This window comes from Aulostomus chinensis, chromosome 12 (genome assembly GCF_037954235.1).
Source record: "Aulostomus chinensis isolate RoL2024-O1b breed Wild chromosome 12, RoL_Achi_v1.0, whole genome shotgun sequence".
Taxonomy (NCBI): domain Eukaryota; kingdom Metazoa; phylum Chordata; class Actinopteri; order Syngnathiformes; family Aulostomidae; genus Aulostomus; species Aulostomus chinensis.
Genome location: NC_141331.1, coordinates 29375784 through 29393348, shown reverse-complemented (window position 1 = coordinate 29393348; position 17565 = coordinate 29375784). Strand labels below are relative to the sequence as shown.

General features: G+C 47.0%; 1 protein-coding gene across 24 annotated transcripts in view; it reads left to right on the top strand.

The window, feature by feature from the left end:
• Window positions 1-16601: 16601 nt before the first annotated feature.
• Window positions 16602-17565, top strand: part of lrch1 (leucine-rich repeats and calponin homology (CH) domain containing 1) — a 73165-nt gene continuing 72201 nt past the window's right edge. For 8 of the 24 annotated variants that reach the window (XR_015118794.1, XR_015118792.1, XR_015118793.1 and 5 more), the window contains exon 1: window positions 16602-17124. Coding sequence is in view for 18 of the 24 variants with exons in the window: in XM_086221076.1 (XP_086077202.1) it covers window positions 16728-17124 (397 nt within the window). In the remaining 6 variants the exon portion in view is untranslated. The remainder of the gene's footprint in view (window positions 17125-17565) is intronic. The other 16 variants (XR_015118797.1, XR_015118796.1, XM_086221074.1 and 13 more) reach the window with 6 other exon arrangements.

The window sequence follows — 17565 nt, the reverse complement described above, 5'->3', positions numbered from 1 at the left end:
TTACTCTTGAGATTTCCCTCATGATTTTGAAGGAAATATTTCTAGAGGAAAAGATTAAAAAATTGAATAAATTCCTGAAAAATTAATAGCAAACCTGCCAGACAAAAAGTAAAAACAACACTTAGGAGGAAATAAGCTACAAACGTATTAATTCAAATTGATCCTAGCACAGAAACAGAACTAGTCAAAGGTACCAGTGACCTCCTACTGGTACCAGATGAGGGACTGGTCTCTGTGCTGGTCTGATTAGACCAAGGGCAGCTTTGGTACCATTGACCACCATATCCTTCTACAGAGACTGGAACCTGTCACTGGTATTAAAGGAACCACACTAAACTGGTTCAGGTCATATTTACTAGGTCATCTCAGGTGGTACCAGTTAATGATGGTTCCTCTGAGACCACTACAGTCAGTTCTGGTGTTCCACAAGGGTCTGTGCTTGGACCAGTCCTCTTCACCCTGTACCTGCTTCCTCAGGTCACATGATCAGGAAACACTCCATTAATGTTCACTGCTATGCAGACGACACTCAGCTGAACTCATCAATGATCCACATGGAACAAACCAGCTGACTGAACTGGAGGCCTGTCTGAAGGACAGGAAACATGGAGGACCATCATTTCCTTTATTAAACTCTGATAAACTGAAGTTCTTGTGCTGGGCCCAAACACCTGAGGACCAGCTGATCTGATGAGACAGGTACCCTGGATGGCACCACCCTGGCCCCCAGCACCACCGTAGGAACCTAGCAGTTCTCTTTGACCAGGACCCTTTAAATGAGGCTTTAGAGAAGGAGCTGACGCGACAGGTCAGCTGATCGCTCCCATCAAACTGATCCCGCTGAGTTGTAAATCTCACCTGAAACACGTGGTGTCGTTCAGAAGACAGGTGTGATGGTTCTTAGAGTCCCGAGGAGCTAAACCTAGCACTGAAATTCAAAGTGGACGACTTTGATTATACCGTGCACGTTACGTCTGGAAGTATGAAATGTTTTAGATGCGGGATGGAGGGTCATCTCATTCGTGCGTGCCCAGAGAGGGACGCCGCGGCCGCTTGTGCGGCAGCAGCCGCCGCCGGTAATACGGCAACCGGCAGAGCCGAGGAGGCCGTTGTCGGCGAGGCCGTTGCCGGCGACGCCGAGCTGGCGAAGGTCGATGGGCCGTCTTTTGGGACTGGTGGTGCCGAGCCGGTTAGGCCGGCTAAGGCAGATCCCGCTATGGAGGAGCCACCGAACACTCACAGTCCGGGGCCACAGGCACGAGACACGCGGGGCGCAACGGACAACGTAACGGATTCACAGGTGACACACAACACACGGGTGGAGGGTGAACGGTGTGTGAATAATCCTGATAGTGGGGAGGTGGAGATGGGGGGTCGAGTGGGTTGGTGGGACAGACAGCCAGGGTGGCAGCAGGGCTGGAGGAAGAAGGGGAGGAGGACACAGTGATCGATGATGATTTGTTCAAACTGGCTTCAAAAAGCAAACTAGAGACAAGACGGAGCAGCAGCAGAGCCAAAAAGGCAACAAAGAAGAGGTGTCTCAGTCCCAGGGACAGGACAGTTTGTTGGACAGTGATGAAGACAACGTGAAAATAAGCCTTGAAAGTGCTTGTAGTGTAACGAGAATAAAAAAGTTCTGACAGGACACAAAAGGTTTGAGGGTAAAAATTGAAAACTTTGTCCCTGACCTCAAACTGTTTCTGGACTCTGTCCAGTTGGACACGAGGAAGCCGGGTGAGCCTGGTCAGCTGCGTTTCACAGACCAGGAGATTTTCAGGCTGAGAAAAATGGTCCTCAAGATCCAAACCAGCTGGCTGAAGATGACCAAGTGTTGCTCTTTGGTTTTCTCTCAACTTCATTTTGGTCTCCTTGATCTGTTTTTGCTCTTTCTCAATGTGCACCATCTCAAACTGCTCGTTGAATGGAAACGGGGCAAGAAACGATGCCAAGAGAGCCTCTGTCTTCAGTTTAATTAACACAAAAAACTGAATGTCTCTTTTATCCAAGAGACCCACAGCACTGCAGACAATGAAGGGGATTGGAGGAGGGAATGGAACGGCCGGCCTACTGTAGCCATAAAACTAACAACAGTGGGGGGGTCGGAGTTTTGTTGTCCAGAGATTTTAATCCAATCTGTTGATGTGGAAGATGTGATGATGCGTCATATTTTGAAAATCAAGGCACAGTTTGAAAGTGTGACCATGATGTTTTCAATGTGTGTGCTCCAACAGTAGGCACAGAGAGGCTCTTCCTTCTGAACGCCCTGGATGGTGAACTTCAGAGGTGTGGCCGGGGCGAGTATTTGGTCATTGGAGGGGATTTTAACTGCACAGAGAACCCCACTTTAGACCGGAATCACCCTGAACCTCATGCTGCTTCACAAAAACATCTAAAGAAATTGATAGAAACCCATGAGCTTGCTGATGTGTGGAGAAATTTCCACGGTGTGACTCGTCAGCACACCTGGCTCCAGTCTCAAGATGGCCTCCTGTCAGTGTCCAGACTGGATAGATTTTACTGCTTTAAACATCATTGAAATGTTTGTAAGAGTTGTCATAGAAACCCAGTTGGGTTTTCGGATCAGTCATTAGTAGAGTGTTGTATTTATATTAATAGTGTCCAGTGTAACAGTGCATATTGGCATTTTAACACATCACTCCTGGCTGATAATGCTTTTAGAAGGGCTTTTGCTGTATTTTGGAAGGATTTTAGAAAGACAAAATCCAGTTTTACTTCATTGCAGCAGTGGTGGGATACAGGAAAGAGGCAGATCAAATCTCTGTGTCTGGAATACACTGGCAATGTCTCAGGGACTCTAATCTATCAGGGATCTGGAGAGAGAACTGGTGGAGTTGCAGGAGTTAGCAGACTCCACCGGAGAAACCAGACATACTGATGTCTTCAAAACAAAGAATTGTGTGTTGGCTGACCTACTGGGTGTGCCCACCAGGGGAGCTGTGGTGCGCAGTAGGTTCCAGCATGTGGCCATGATGGATGCTCCCTCTCACTTTTTTTTGGGACTGGAGAGGAAGAATGGGCAGAGGAGACTGATCCACTGTCTGCGCTCCGGTGATGGGCAGCTGCTCCGTGAAGCGGCAGAGATCCGTCAGCATGCAGCAAGCTTCTACCAGGAGTTGTTTGACTGTGGTTACAAAGAGGAACCAGACAAGTTGCTCTCCTTTCTCGGTGGTCTGCCAAAGGTGTCAACAGATGCCAACCAGCGTTTGGAGGCTGATGTCTCTCGGGAGGAACTGTTGGAGGCGCTGCAGAGCCAGAAGCCTGGGAGAGCCCCAGGTATAGACGGCCTGCCAGCTGACTTGTATAAAGCCTTCTGGCCTGTAATTGAGGAGGACCTGCTGGATGTTCTCAGGGACAGCCTGCTGAGGGGACAGTTGCCCCTGAGTTGCAGGAGAGCTGTAATCACTCTACTGCCAAAAAAGGGGATCTGCAGAACCTGAAAAACTGGCGACCAGTGGCCCTTCTCTGCACTGACTACAAACTCCTCTCCAAGGTCTTAGCCAATAGGCTGAGGGAGGTGGTGGAGCAGGTGGTCCATGTGGACCAGACCTGCTGTGTACCAGGCAGGCTAATCACAGACAACGTTCACTCAGTTCGTGATGTTTTGAGCCTCTCCGGTTTATTGGGTGCTAAACTTGGTCTTGTTTCTTTAGACCAAGAGAAAGCATTTGATGGGGAGGAACATGGTTATCTCTGGCAAACGCCGGAAGGTTCTGGGTTTGGCCCAGGTCTTATTGCTAAGATTCAAGCCTTGTATGGAGACATGAGAGTGTTGTTAAAATGAATGGTGGTCTGAGCGCTCCTTTAACGTGAAGAGGGGTGTCAGGCAGGGCTGCCCTCTCTCAGGGATGCTGTACTCCCTAGCAATTGAGCCTCTCCTCCACAAACTAAGAGTGGGCCTTCCTGGTTTGAATGTTCCCAACAGGAGCTCAGTTTTTAAACTGTCTGCTTATGCAGATGATCTGATTATTGCTGTTCAAAATCAGAATGATGTTAACTTTTTGACCAGTAGTGTTCAGAGTTTTGGTGAAATCTCTTCAGCCAAAGTGAACTGGGGAAAAAGTGAAGGTCTGCGGGTGGGAGATGAGCTGCAGGAGGTCAAACTACCTGGGGGCTCACTTGGAGGGAAGGAGGGATCAAGTACCTGGGTGTTTCCTTGGGTGATCAGGAAACTGTAGCGAAGAATTGGGACAGTGTTTTAGAGAAGGTGGGAGGAGACTTAAAAAGTGGAAGTGTTTTTTTCCAAAAATGTCTTTTAGAGGTGGTGTTTTAATAATCAACAATCTGGCTGCTTCCATGTTGTGGCATCGGCTTTCCTGTGTGGACCCCCCAGTCACTCTGCTGGCCAAAATCCAAGCACTAATTGTAGACTGTTTCTGGGACCGTCTCCACTGGATCCCACAGAGTGTCCTCTTCCTCCCTAAAGAGGAGGGGGGGCAGGGTCTCGTACACCTGGCCAGCAGGGGAGCAGCTTTTCGACTGCAGTTCATCCAGAGGGTACTGACTGGACCCTCAGACCTGGTGTGGAGGCCGCTGGCTCGGGCTGTCCTGGCTCAGTGTTGGGGATTGGGATTGCAGGAATCACTGTTCTTAATGGACCTTGGAAAACAGAACCTGAAGACTTTTCCAGATTTTTATCAGAGTCTTTTTACAATATGGAAACTTTAAAAAAAAAAGAGAGGACTAAGACTTGCAGTTCATTGTTCTGGTTTCTGAAAGAACCCATTGTTTTTGGAACTCGCTTCGATGTGAGTCGGATTTCAGGCCCCTCTGTTGCAGAAAAGTTCTGAAGGCTCACATCGCCACTCTAGGACAGGTGATGGAGCTGTGTGGCCCACAACTGGAGGATGCCTCTGCTCTGTCTGCTGCTGTGGGGGTCACTTCAGTGAGGCTCATCCAGAACATGTTAAAGATCTGGAGGAACCAGTTCTCCTCTGAGGAACTTGAGCGTTTTATCTCCCAGTCACACAATCTTTCAAACCAAAGTGACTCTGGACCTTTTCCTGTGGAGGGTCTGGATCTCAAGGAGAGTTCTAGCTGGTTTTAGAACAGGGTGTGTCAGATGTCACACACCTCTCTGTTGCTACAGGAAAAGTGTGTATAAACTGTTGGTGAAAGTTACAAACAAGGAGAAGTTGAAAGGTCACGCTGACACTCCATGGAGAGCACATCTGGGTTTAAATCCAGGAGTGGAGCCTTCATGGGGGACACTCTACAAACCGCCAGTAACCAAGAGAGTGGGGGACCTACAGTGGAGAGTCCTGCATGGGGCAGTGGCTGTCAATGTCTGTCCATCTTAAATCCCACTGTGGATGAGAAGTGTCCTTTTTGCCCTCTTAGAGAAACGGTCTTTCACTGTTTTCTAGAATGCAACAGGCTGCAGGTTCTTCTTGTCTCTCTAAAGAAGCTCTTCTGTATGTTTGATGTGGTTTTTACCAAACACGTGTTCATCCGAGGTGTCAGATAGAATCAAAAAAAGAAAGCACAGTGTGACCTCCTCAACTTCCTCCTAGGGCAGGCCAAAATGGCGGTGTGCCTGAGCAGGAGGAGGAAGTTGGAAGGGTCTTGGGACTGCGATGTGAGACTGATTGTCCTCAGAGTGATGAAGAGCAGGCGGAGTCTTGACTTCAACTATTTTAGTCTGATGGAGGATTTGGGATCTTTAGAGGAGGTCTGTGTGGGAAGATCAACTGTTTGGAAGTGGACTTAAAAATCTAAAAAGATGGGGTGTGAGAAGACGAGGTGAATGTGTTTTTTTGAAAATGACGTGTGTGTGTGTGTGTGTGTGTGTGTGTGTGTGTGTGTGTGTATGTATTGTTCTTTTTTATTGTAGTGTAAGTAAAAGATTTGACTGAGTTGAATTAAAAAGACTTTAAAAATCAAAATCCCTCTCTTTCCTTCTGTCTCTCTGTCTTCCTCCATTCTGTCTTTGTCTCTGTCCATCAGTCTCTCCTCCTTTCTCTCTCTTTGTCCCTCTCTTTCTTTCTGTCTCTCTGTCTTCCTCCATTCTCTGTTTTTGTCTCTGTCCATCAGTCTCTCCTCCTTTCTCTCTCTCTTTATCTCTGTCCCTCTCTTTCCTTCTGTCTCTCTGTCTTCCTCCATTCTCTGTCTTGGTCTCTGTCCATCAGTCTCTGCTCCTTTCTCTCTCTTTATCTCTGTCCCTCTTTCTTTCTGTCTCTCTGTCTTCCTCCATTCTCTGTCTTTGTCTCTGTCCATCAGTCTCTCCTCCTTTCTCTCCCTCTTTATCTCTGTCCCTCTCTTTCCTTCTGTCTCTCTGTCCTCCTCCATGCTCTGTCTTGTCTCTGTCCATCAGTCTCTCCTCCTTTCTCTCTCTTTATCTCTGTCCCTCTCTTTCCTTCTGTCTCTCTGTCTTCCTCCATTCTCTGTCTTTGTCTCTGTCCATCAGTCTCTCCTCCTTTCTCTCCCTCTTTATCTCCGTCCCTCTCTTTCCTTCTGTCTCTCTGTCTTCCTCCATTCTCTGTCTTTGTCTCTGTCCTGCTCTCCTGCTCTCTCTCTGTCCCCACTGATCCTGGATCTGCTCCACCTTCCTGCTGGTAAAGGAAGGTTCTGGTGGCTGCTGTTGCAGGATATGCTGCTGATGGAGAATTGTTGGGTGGAGGTTCATTGAGGGAGTGCACTGTTAAAAAATATCCTAATTCTACAGTTCATAATTAAATTTTTACAGAATGTTTTCTGTTTTTTTTAAATAGTATAGAAAACTTTAAAATTAAAGACATTATCTGTAAATTTACAACCTGGTAGGTTTTTTTAAGGTTTATTCCAATAATGACAATCCATGTTTATTTCTCATTGTTTTTTATGGAAAAATTACTGTATTATTTTACACAACATTTATGCTCTCTTAAAATACAGTTAAATTTCTGTAAAATAACATCAGCTATCTGTAAACAAACATGTACCTCGTAATATAAAGGTTTATACTCACACTAACTAACTAATAAAAGGTCTTCTGCTGTATGTTGAAGGTAAATCTTATTTAATATGCATATGTACTTCAATATTCAAACTCTTTAATTAGGGCCTGAGCCTGAAGGTTCCTCAGGCGAAGACCCTATTCTGTTTGCTCAGCAGAGCAACACATCAGCAGCACTAAAAACACCAAAAACACACACTAAACAGTGTCCCAGGCCCCCCCAACACCCATGAGGCAGCTGGGCCAGACGGCCCGGAGCCGGTTTTCACATCCACACCATTCAAAACCTGGTCCTGGACTGTTCTTGCTGTCAATGAGCGCCCAATATGAGCATCATCTAATTTCACCCCTGAACATGCATGAAATTCACTGAAATTCACCACACTTGTCCAGTCTGGCTAAACATTCACTAATCACAAAAAAAACACCACAAAAGTCAATAGCGCCACCTAGGGAGCCACACAACTAAATCACCGTGGCGATGGAGATCATTATTCGAGCCTCAAAATGGGTTGTAGGGGGACAAAGACTTGGCACCTGCGTATTACTCCCTCCCCTCAGAGCCTACATGGACGACATCACTATCTTGACTACCACCGTCCCATGCACCAGGAGACTGCTCAGAAGGCTCGAGGAGAACATTGGCTGGGCCCACATGAAGATCAAACCATCAAAGTCACGCAGCATCTCAGTTGTGAAGGGACTGCTTGCTGAATTGCAGTTCTTCACTGGTGACGACCCAATCCCCACGGTGTCTGAGCAGCCTGTCAAAAGCCTTGGAAGGTGCTACAATGCAAGCCTAAAGGATAGAGACCAGATGAAACAACTGTGCAAGGACATCAATGCTGACCTGCGGTCTATTGACCACACCCAACTCCCCGGGAAGCTGAGAACTTGGTGCTTCCAATTTGGTTTGCTACCTCGGGCTTTGTGGCCCCTGGCAGTTTATGAGCTCCCCATCTCTACTGTAGAGAGGCTGGAAAAACGAGTCACAACCTACAGATCCAGCCGCCTCGAATTTCGCGCAATCTCGTGATGGGGCCCTGACCGGTCCGTGACGGGTCCCTGCTCGGCAGTCGGCAGGTTCGTGACTGTAATGAGATCCCCCGCGATTACATCATTGGCGCGGGGCTGACTCGTAACGCCCCTAAGCGCCCTTTGTGGAAATTACCTGCACTGCTTTATCAGTCCACCAGGAGGAGCAGTCATTATAAGTGGTTACCGTGTCTGAAGACAGCAGCTCCACTGTCATATGCCTGCAGCATTTAATGTATACATTAACCTCTTCATGTATTTTCAAGTCCTATCAATAGTTTCTACTCATACAAACTGAATTTGTAGTCTTTAAACATGTGTCTTTACTTTACATTAATTATGAAGTCTGAGTAAACTGTACTTTTTAACAGCCTATCTTATTGTACTCATGTGATTGAGCTCAGACAACTCAGTATCCTCAAATTTTGCCAAAAATCTAGTTTATACCAGTTTGGACAGAGTGGTAGCATTTGTGAGCTCTGGGCTTTTTGAATCAGAGAAGACACGGGACAGAACAAAGACACGGAATTCAGCTGTGGTAGCTGAGGTCCTAGCACGCAGGTTGTTGGACCCACGTGGGAAGCCGCCGGTGAAAGACCTGAGTTCAGCCACGAAACGGTAAGTTTGAACCTGGGAACGTTACTGGTTGCATGCCGTTGCAGTCCCGACTGCTAGCGTTAGCTTAGTTTGCTATTATTAAGGTAGCTAACCAGGTAACTTGTATGTTGCTCCCAGGCAGCTAGTTAAAGCTGAGCTGAGCCAGACACCAGAACTAGTTAGCTCCACCACGGACCAGCAGTCGTCCCGGTAAGTTGGCAGCTGAATTTCTAAGGGGGTCTACATTGTGGGACCCAGTGAGAGTACGTGGTGTCTGCCCAGTCATTACTGCGCTTTGGTCCGACATGTCCGGCGACCGTCCGCTTTTGGTTGAAACAAACAAACCAACACAGGGCGGACTGGAAGCGGACATCCACTGCTCAAAGCACCAGTTTGATGACCGGACTCCGCGTCCACTCAGCTGGAAGTCTGGAGGAGGCAAACTCCTTCCACCTGTCCTGAGTGTAGCGGTGTCTGCACTGGGCAGTGGGTGGACACTGAGCAGGGCGGACATGTGGGCTGTGTTTGTACTTACTGAGGCTGTTTGTAGCGCTGTGTTGTCATGGTAACGTGATCATGCCCTGCTCCTTCTTTCAGGACGTTGATGATGAGGGAGGTTCGTACAGTGACGTGCCCGTGGGGATCCTCTGACGTGAACAGGAAAACGTCACTCACACCACAATGAACGAGGACGAGTTTGTGAGGAAGATCTTTTCATGTGAGGAATCACTACAGCCTCTTCCATGACTTTGTTTGTGTCTCTTGTTGTTGAAAAAGGGTTATGGGTCAATGTAATGTTGCAGTATGGATGTATTCTATATTGATAGACATATTTAGAGTTTCAGGAACTAAAAAGGTTTCTTTTGTTTGTAAAAAAAAAATTATGTCCAATAAAAAATTGCACAAATGTAATGTTGCAGTCCCTGTATTTTACACAGTTAAACACATAATTCACAAAAGAATCTTCTGCGTGTGTGTTTTTCTTTTTACTAAAACAGCTTAAAGGCTGAAAGGTCATCATTGGCATCAGTGTGTATCCTCTTGTTCTCGCTCAATGGGTGGTCGCCATTGGGTGACCAGTGACGGAGGTGGAGGGGTGAGGGGAGCGCTTCCCTCCAGCAATTAAAAACCAATTTGTGCCACCGATATTAATGTTGTGTTGCGGGAAACTACAAAGACTTGGCGCAACAGGTTTTGGATAAAGTTTAAATCCAGAGATCTTGATGCTCCGCGCTCTTCCTCACAGTGTGACATCTATTTTAATTATTAGAGAGCTGCTTGACAGCAGGTCTGTTCCACAGAAACTAACACACTGCTGGTGGTTTGTGAACCTCACTGCATTTGAAGTGATGAACTCCCGGCACATTTCAGAGCTGAGGGAACCTGGAGTCCTGCTCACGTTGATGTTCACTCCTTCAGGCGTGGAGCGCTGAGCCGGCCGCATTCACAGTAGGACGGGCTGAAAGGTCATCATTAGCATCACCGTGTATCCTTTTGTTCGAGCTCAATGGGTGGTGGCCAGGCCAAACAGGTTCACAGCCCCCACATTGTCACTGAAAGAGGCCAATACAGAGAACCAACACTAATATGACTGTCTGCTGGCCGTCTCATGGTCTATTTTTGCAGAGAGCCGTGCGCCTGTTGTGTAAATCACTGGCAAGCCTTGGAATCTCCAGATGACGCGCTGCAGCAGACATGCAGAACCGGCGCAACTCGCAGTGGAAGGGGAAATAGACAGTCGAACCAGTATCATATGAGTGTTTAATGGAATTTAAAGGGTTGTAGTGTCTGTATCTGCGTATGTGCCTCTGATCAGAAAATACACAACATGAGAGGGACAGGAGTTCTCCAGCAGCTCTGCTGCAGCTCCGTCTCTGTTCCAGCGCATGTTAAGTAGAATTACATCATCATTTTTGTTGATAATTGAAAAGCAAACTTCATGTAAACAAACTTGTAAAAAGAAGAGAACTAAATAGTTTTGACTGTTTCTGTAGTTTGAGGGATGCTTATTGTAAAGAAAGTGATTATATACGACTATTTTAACATTAGTTTGTTCTCTTAAAATTGCGTTTTTTATTGAATTGCAATTTTTGCCAATTAACACAACTGTACTGCAAAAACTCACATACAGTGAAGCCTCACAAATTGTAGCGCAATTTTTGGGAGAAGCCGCTGCAAAATCAAGCTTTTTTGATCGCACGATCACAGAAAAACTCAGTAAAATCCTGGAGGGACTGGGATACATGCATGTACGCATACAGTGTATTGTAAGAGATAAACCAGGTCTTATCTATTTGCAAATCGAAAATATGTATTAAAGCAAAACTAAAGCAGAAGATGAATGCAGTAGAGTAAAAATCTTCTGCCATCTTCTGGTGACACCCTGCAATTGAAGAAATGGGCGTGGTCATAGTGGATTCTGGGCACACCCCCAAGAAGAGGGGGGGGGGGGGACTCCCAGTGGCTGGAAACTGGCTGGAGACGGACTGGCAGCCGGATGGCCTCTGGATGTCAGGGGAAATTCTAGGCGGCCAGATCTGTACATCAAAAAGTGGCTTGGAGTTCCACGCTGCCTTACCACCGTAGGCCTCTACAGAGATGGTGTCCACAAGCTACCCCTTACCAGCCTCTTAGAGGAGTTCAAGTGTGCAAAAACGCGACTGCAGATGACACTGAACAAATCGAAAGACCTAGTGCTGAGGGCAAATGCACCTAATCTCACTACTGGGCGCAAATGGTCTCTTTGCCAAATTGTCCCTTGGTAAACAGGGGCAGTGGACACGGTGGGAAAGTGTCGAGAGGAGAAGTTTGACATGGAAGGACGTGTGGGCCATGGAGGCAAGGAGGTTCAGCTTTGTCATCAGAGCCACCTACGATGTCCTTCCAACACCAGCCAATGTCCACCAGTGGGTTGGCGAAGATTCTGCATGTGCCCTTTGCTCCAGGCCAGCTTCCCTCCGACATATTCTCACAGGTTGCAAGACCAGCCTCACCCAAGGGCGGTACACTTGGCGCCACAAGCAAGTGCTAAAAAGCCTTGCAGCCACACTGGAGGGAAAGCGATCCAGTGTTAACGCCTAACCACCACCGTCAATATCTAACCCTTCGTGGACAACTGCCTTTGTCCCCGAAGGGGCTCCAGCTACCAGAAGCACCATCACACCACCAGAAAGAGGGCAGCTATGTTTAGCACGTGACTGGAAGCTGCGAGCAGATATTGGCAAACAGCATGTGTTTCTTCCAGAGATTTGCCACCACCCTTGAGGCCTGACCTGGTGCTTTGGTCCCCTTCTATAAAGAAGGTTTACATGATCGAGCTAACTGTACCCTGGGAGGACTCCATGGATGAGCCATATGAACGAAAACATCTGCGCTATGCTGAGCTAGCTGCTGAAGCACAACAGCGCGGCTGGAACACAGAAGTCAGCCCAGTGGTGGTTGGATGCAGAGGCTTCATTGGAACATCAGTTACCAAACTGCTGAGGGACATTGGGATCAGAGGCCAGAGTCAGCATGTAGCCATCAAAACTGCATCAGAGGCAGCATAGAGAAGCAGCCAGTGGCTCTGGATGAAGAGGAAAGATCCCTGTTGGGCCCCCAAGTAGCAAAGCAGGAGGTATGTGGTCAGCTTAGGCTTGACTCAGGGATCAGGACACCCCTGTCATGCATAGTCCGATGAGAGGTCTGCCATGGGACCACTCTCATGACTAACTGGGGATGGGACGCAAGCTGGGGTCTGATCAGCCTGTAGCTAGCCGCCTCTGGTGAGGGTGTATAGTGTGAATGGCCGAAACACCCCATGAGCCAGAGGAGCACTACTGAGGATGCGTCCCGAAATTTCAACCGTCCCATTTCCTCCATTTTTTTCTCATATCATTCGCCAGCAACAAATCCACCAACTCTTAATGTGCTTGCACAAGGATAACAACATCTCATCCTGTGTTTTTGAAACTGGAAGTCCAAAATGCTTCAATAAACTTATCATTAAGTGGTTTTTCTTAACCTTCACCGCGTTTTTCTCATCTCATCATGTTGACATACTGTAACAGCTGAACCAATCTGACGTATAACGTGAATGTTTGGACATAGACGTCTGTGTAGGTTCTCATTCATCCAGGTCATCGTAGATCGAAGCGAAGTAAAATCTGGTCAACTGGACGTAAGTTTATCTTGAAGACGTTTTACCTCTCATCTGAGAGGCTTCTTCAGTTCTAGTGAAGAGTGTGGAAACTCCAGCTTATAAACCTATGTGGGAGTGGTCAGTGCTATTGTGGTGGAAACGACCCTCCCGAGACTCACCTGGCCTCCCCAAACGACAGTCGTTGTGCGGTGTCAGGGAGTTAAGCCGTTGGACATAGACACGTGTCTTGAAAATACTTCACAAAAAATGGCAATGAAACTGAAATTTTGGTCGTGGCATTCACATTCCTACGGCACTGCACTAGTAACATTAAATACACATTTAATTTGAATTGATATATTTTCAATACCACTGCTCTTGGCTTGCTTGGTTGATGTGGATCTCAGTCAAAGAAACAGACCAATCACAACTGTGCACGCCTTCATTTAAAATGCCATCTTTAGCGGTTTGTGCTTGAGCTGCATCAGCGCGACTCAGTGGTACACTAGTAGTCCACCTGGAGTAATTGAAGTTGCATATACTTGCCACATTCTTATTTTTAGCTAATCAGAGAACAAATGGTGGAACCAACTACCGAACTCTGTGCGTTCTGCTGAGTCCCTTTCTACTTTTAAGAGACAATTGAAGACTCAATTGTTCAGAGAGCACCGAGGCACTGAACCTGACTCTGCTCCTCTTTGTCCTGTGGTAGAATCAGTCAGAGGGTCCAAGACCCAGCACTTAGTGACCATGTAGCACTAACTGGGTTGTGTCATGTTGTATGTCTGTTATATTAAAAAAAAAAGAAAAAAAGGAGGGGGGGGCGACACTTCTTCTGCCACTAGATGGCAGTACCTGTGACCAAATCACAACTGAAGCACTTTGGCGCTTCCTATGGACTTTTCCTTAATTAGGTCTAAATTCTTGCTTGTGTTGTACGTCGCTTTGGACAAAAGCATCTGCTAAATGAAATTGTAGAATTGTAGAATTGTAGAAAATAACTAACAAAAAACTGGAATGTCACACAATGGAGTCAGGCTGGATCGACATCAATTAACATAAAGAGAACTTCACACATCACTCTTGTCTTGGAATAAATGTTTCCCTCTCATTTTCTGTCAAGTTAAATTAATAACTGAAGGTAATCCTTGTGGTTTTATGCCCAAAATTAAACGACTGCAATACCATCAAACTGTTGAGTTAGCTAACTGTGGAATGAATTTGCTAACCTTGCAGGTAAACATACTGAAAGTTAGCTAGCTTGTTAGCACAGTGGATGCCAGCAAAAGGTAAAATTATTAATATATATTGTTGATTGTGGTTTCTGTTCTTTTCCAGGCAGCAAATCTTTGTGATGATGTTACAGTGTGTTGCAAATAGTACAGCTGGTTGTTGCTGAGTTAACCTTATGGCTCAGTTGTAATATGTTTTCCTGTGTGTGTGTGTGTGTGTGTTTGTGTGTGTGTGTGTGTGTGAGAGAGAGAGAGAGAGAAATATCATTTTGATCTGAAGTTAATGCAGACATCTCTTTGTGTGTACAGTAAAGATAGCAATTAATTTCATCAAGTATAGGCACTCCAAAGCAATGACAATCCACAATATGAAATTTAGAGGCAATGGCGCAGCCCTAAAGTGGATCGTATATACTGAGCAGGAACTGATCTCTCAACAGGAAGTTAATTTTTCAGAAGCATATCCAATATTCCAAGGTAGGAGCTCGGAGGTGTAATTGGCAACAACATCTGTGTAAAGAGCTGCTATGTCACCCCCTTCCTGTAGACCCCATGGGACCTCTGGGCTTGGAAAATCTGAATGGATTTCTATGGGACAGAAACAATTATTTCTGGTCCAGGTCATTATATGTGCTGGAATACAAATATGGTGTTTGCAGAACTAAATCAAATTTTTGCATGGTAAGAGTTGAGAGAAAGGCAATGGAAAAGCATCATAGAGAGACTGTGTCTCATGTCGTCCATGAGACGTCATGTCAGCTTGCTTTCCCTTTGGGATCTCAGTTTTGGCTGCAGCAGCACACAGAGTTGAGAAGTGGAGGGAGAGCAGCAGCATTTCTGCTTTTTGGAAGTGAACAATCTTACAAGAAACTGTCAAACTTTTAACATAAAAATGTATCTTTAATCCCGCAAACATTATATTTGTAATCCATAACACCAAAATTTTCAAGGTTAGAATATGAGCATATTTAATGCTGGAAATAAGGTCCAGGTTGCAAAAAACAGAAATTATTCTTCTAAAATAGTTTGACTTTATACAAACTGTCCCAATCTGCATTTACTCGTACAGTGGATTTTCATTTGAAGTGAAATATTCCTTTAAGGTTTTTTAAAGAACTGGTTAAAAAAAAAAAGGATTAAATCTTATGGTACGGTTAAGTGAATCTTTCTTTTGGTGCCTTTGTTTCCATTTTCCCTCCAGATGCACAAACGGTCCAGCTGATTACTGGCAATGCGGAGAAAGACTTCTTTATCTGCTATGGCGCAGTGTAACTTGATGCCCTTCAATGCCCTTTCCAGTCTCTGAGATCACGTCTCCTCGGATCAGTTCATCTCATACCATCCATCCAACTGCAGCCCTGTGGGTTTTATCAGTGAGGCTTACTTCTGAGTTCAAAAACTGCAGTTCCTCAGCTGCCACTAGGGGCATGGACCATCCCTCCATCCATCATCCCTCCATGTTCCCCCTCTTCTCCTGTTGAGGGTGGTGGGGGTGGAGCCTATCCCAGCAGCCTTCCCCCTGGACAGGTCACCAGTCCATGGCAGGGCCAACACATAGAGACAGACAACCATTGGCTCTCCCAGCCACGCCTACGGTCAATTTAGAGTCTGGATTAACCTGGTCCCTCTTGATGTCTTTGGACTGTGGAGGAAGCTGGAGTACCAGAGAGAACCCAGCAGGAACAGGGAGAACATGGAGACTCACCCAGAAAGACCCCGTGCTGCAGCCGGGGCTCCACCCACAACCTTCTTGCTGGGGGGCCACAGGGAGGACCACTAAACCACCGTGCCGCCCATTGTGGATGCCAAAATATACAAAACACACACACACACACACACACACACACCTTAAGCTCCTGAACTAATTCCAGGTTGCACAAAGGTGACACCCACTTTGTTTCCCTGGACTGTCCCATAGGGGACATCATTCACATCATGACACCTGACATCATACCTGCACTTCTTTCACATGGGACTAGCAGACTGAAGAACAACTATTGTAAGATGGGAAGAGTCACATACTGAACGACAACAGACAATTAAACATCACTACTTGGGACCAACCACCCACACACTCGATGCAGCTGGAACATTACATTCAACATTCAACACCTAAAAAGACATCAAAATACAAAAGCATAACTGTGACAGCAGCCTGCTGCCATGTGGAAACACCTTCCTGAGGGAACAACCATTTAATGAGGGCAAAACAAAATGATTAGATAATTGAAACACGTTCGATTCTCCATGCTACACTAAAGTATCCACAGGACGGCGCTGTTCAACACGTTTTCCCCCATCCTGTTCAACCAGCAACAGGAAAATGCAGGATGTGTAACCGGAAACCTTGCAGATTTTTCCAAATAAACTCCTCACTCTCACTTAGAACAGCCCTGTTAAATTCACTGGTTTTCAGGGCCTCTTAGAAAGCACAGCTAACATCCACTCTTTTTCAGATCCTATTTATTTGTGTATATTTGTCTCTGAGATCTTGTCAGGTAACAAGACTCCACTCTGAACAAGAACTTCATGAGGAATGGCCGCAACAGAACGAATCTACTGCTGACTCAGGACCACAACTACTAGTAGTGGTACTAGAAATACTTCTGGTACCACTACTAGTAGAACAAGTACTACTGGGAGAATGACTGGGAGAGCGTTCAGTACTGCAACCCCCACCGTCACTTCAGCAGTGACAGGCTGAGCCAATCAAAAACAACCTCGATGATGCGATGTTCCTCAACGTTCTCAGAGCACCAGCTGGCGGCTTATTTCCGCTGTCGGTGACCGGATGACCGGATGTGGTTTCGTTGTTGTGTGTTTGACACTTGACGCGCGACGGGGCGACGGGCAGCGGAGGGGAAACATCCGACCGCGCGGCAGGACGCCTCACGTCCGGGAACTCGGCGTCTCTCGGATCAGGCGACACACTCGCAGCGGAAAACCAGGGCACATTATGGCGACGGTGGGACTGGAGGCGATTCGTTCCTCGCCTCTCCTCCCCCAGCTCGGCTCTTCTCCGGCTATCCAGACTCAAAGCGGCAACGGTAACCTGCCGCCCAACCGCGGCTTGGAGAGGGCGCTGGAGGAGGCGGCGGCCAGCGGTGCGCTCAACCTCAGCGCCCGTAAACTGAAGGAGTTCCCCAGGACAGCCGCCCACCACGACCTGGCGGACACGGTCGAGGCAGGTAGGAAGCATCCGTCTGCGGTTCTGTGTGTGACGTCTGTCATAGAGGCGAAGCATCACCGTGGCTCGTCTCTGCCGTGACCCTTGAAGCCACGAGGATCTGAAAGCGTCGTCTGTCACTTAACTATGGCAGGAATTCAACCCACAACCTCCGGGGGCGGTAGGCCCGCTGGTCACCTCTCCGGGAACAGCTGGAGACGAAGTTACTGGAGGAGGCTAACAGGGAATAACATCGGTTGTGTGTGTATGTGGGGGGGTCACGGAAACCGACTGGAATTCCCCCACCACTTCCTGTACGTCCACTGAGCACAGTTACTCTTGACTCACACGTGCTTGGATCAGGTAGTCGGTAGGAATGGCTTCGAAGCTGTCAGGTGTGCTGGATTTTCGCGGGTCCCTGAAGCACTGACGGAGGTCGAGGGCAGTCTGCATCAGCAGAAGT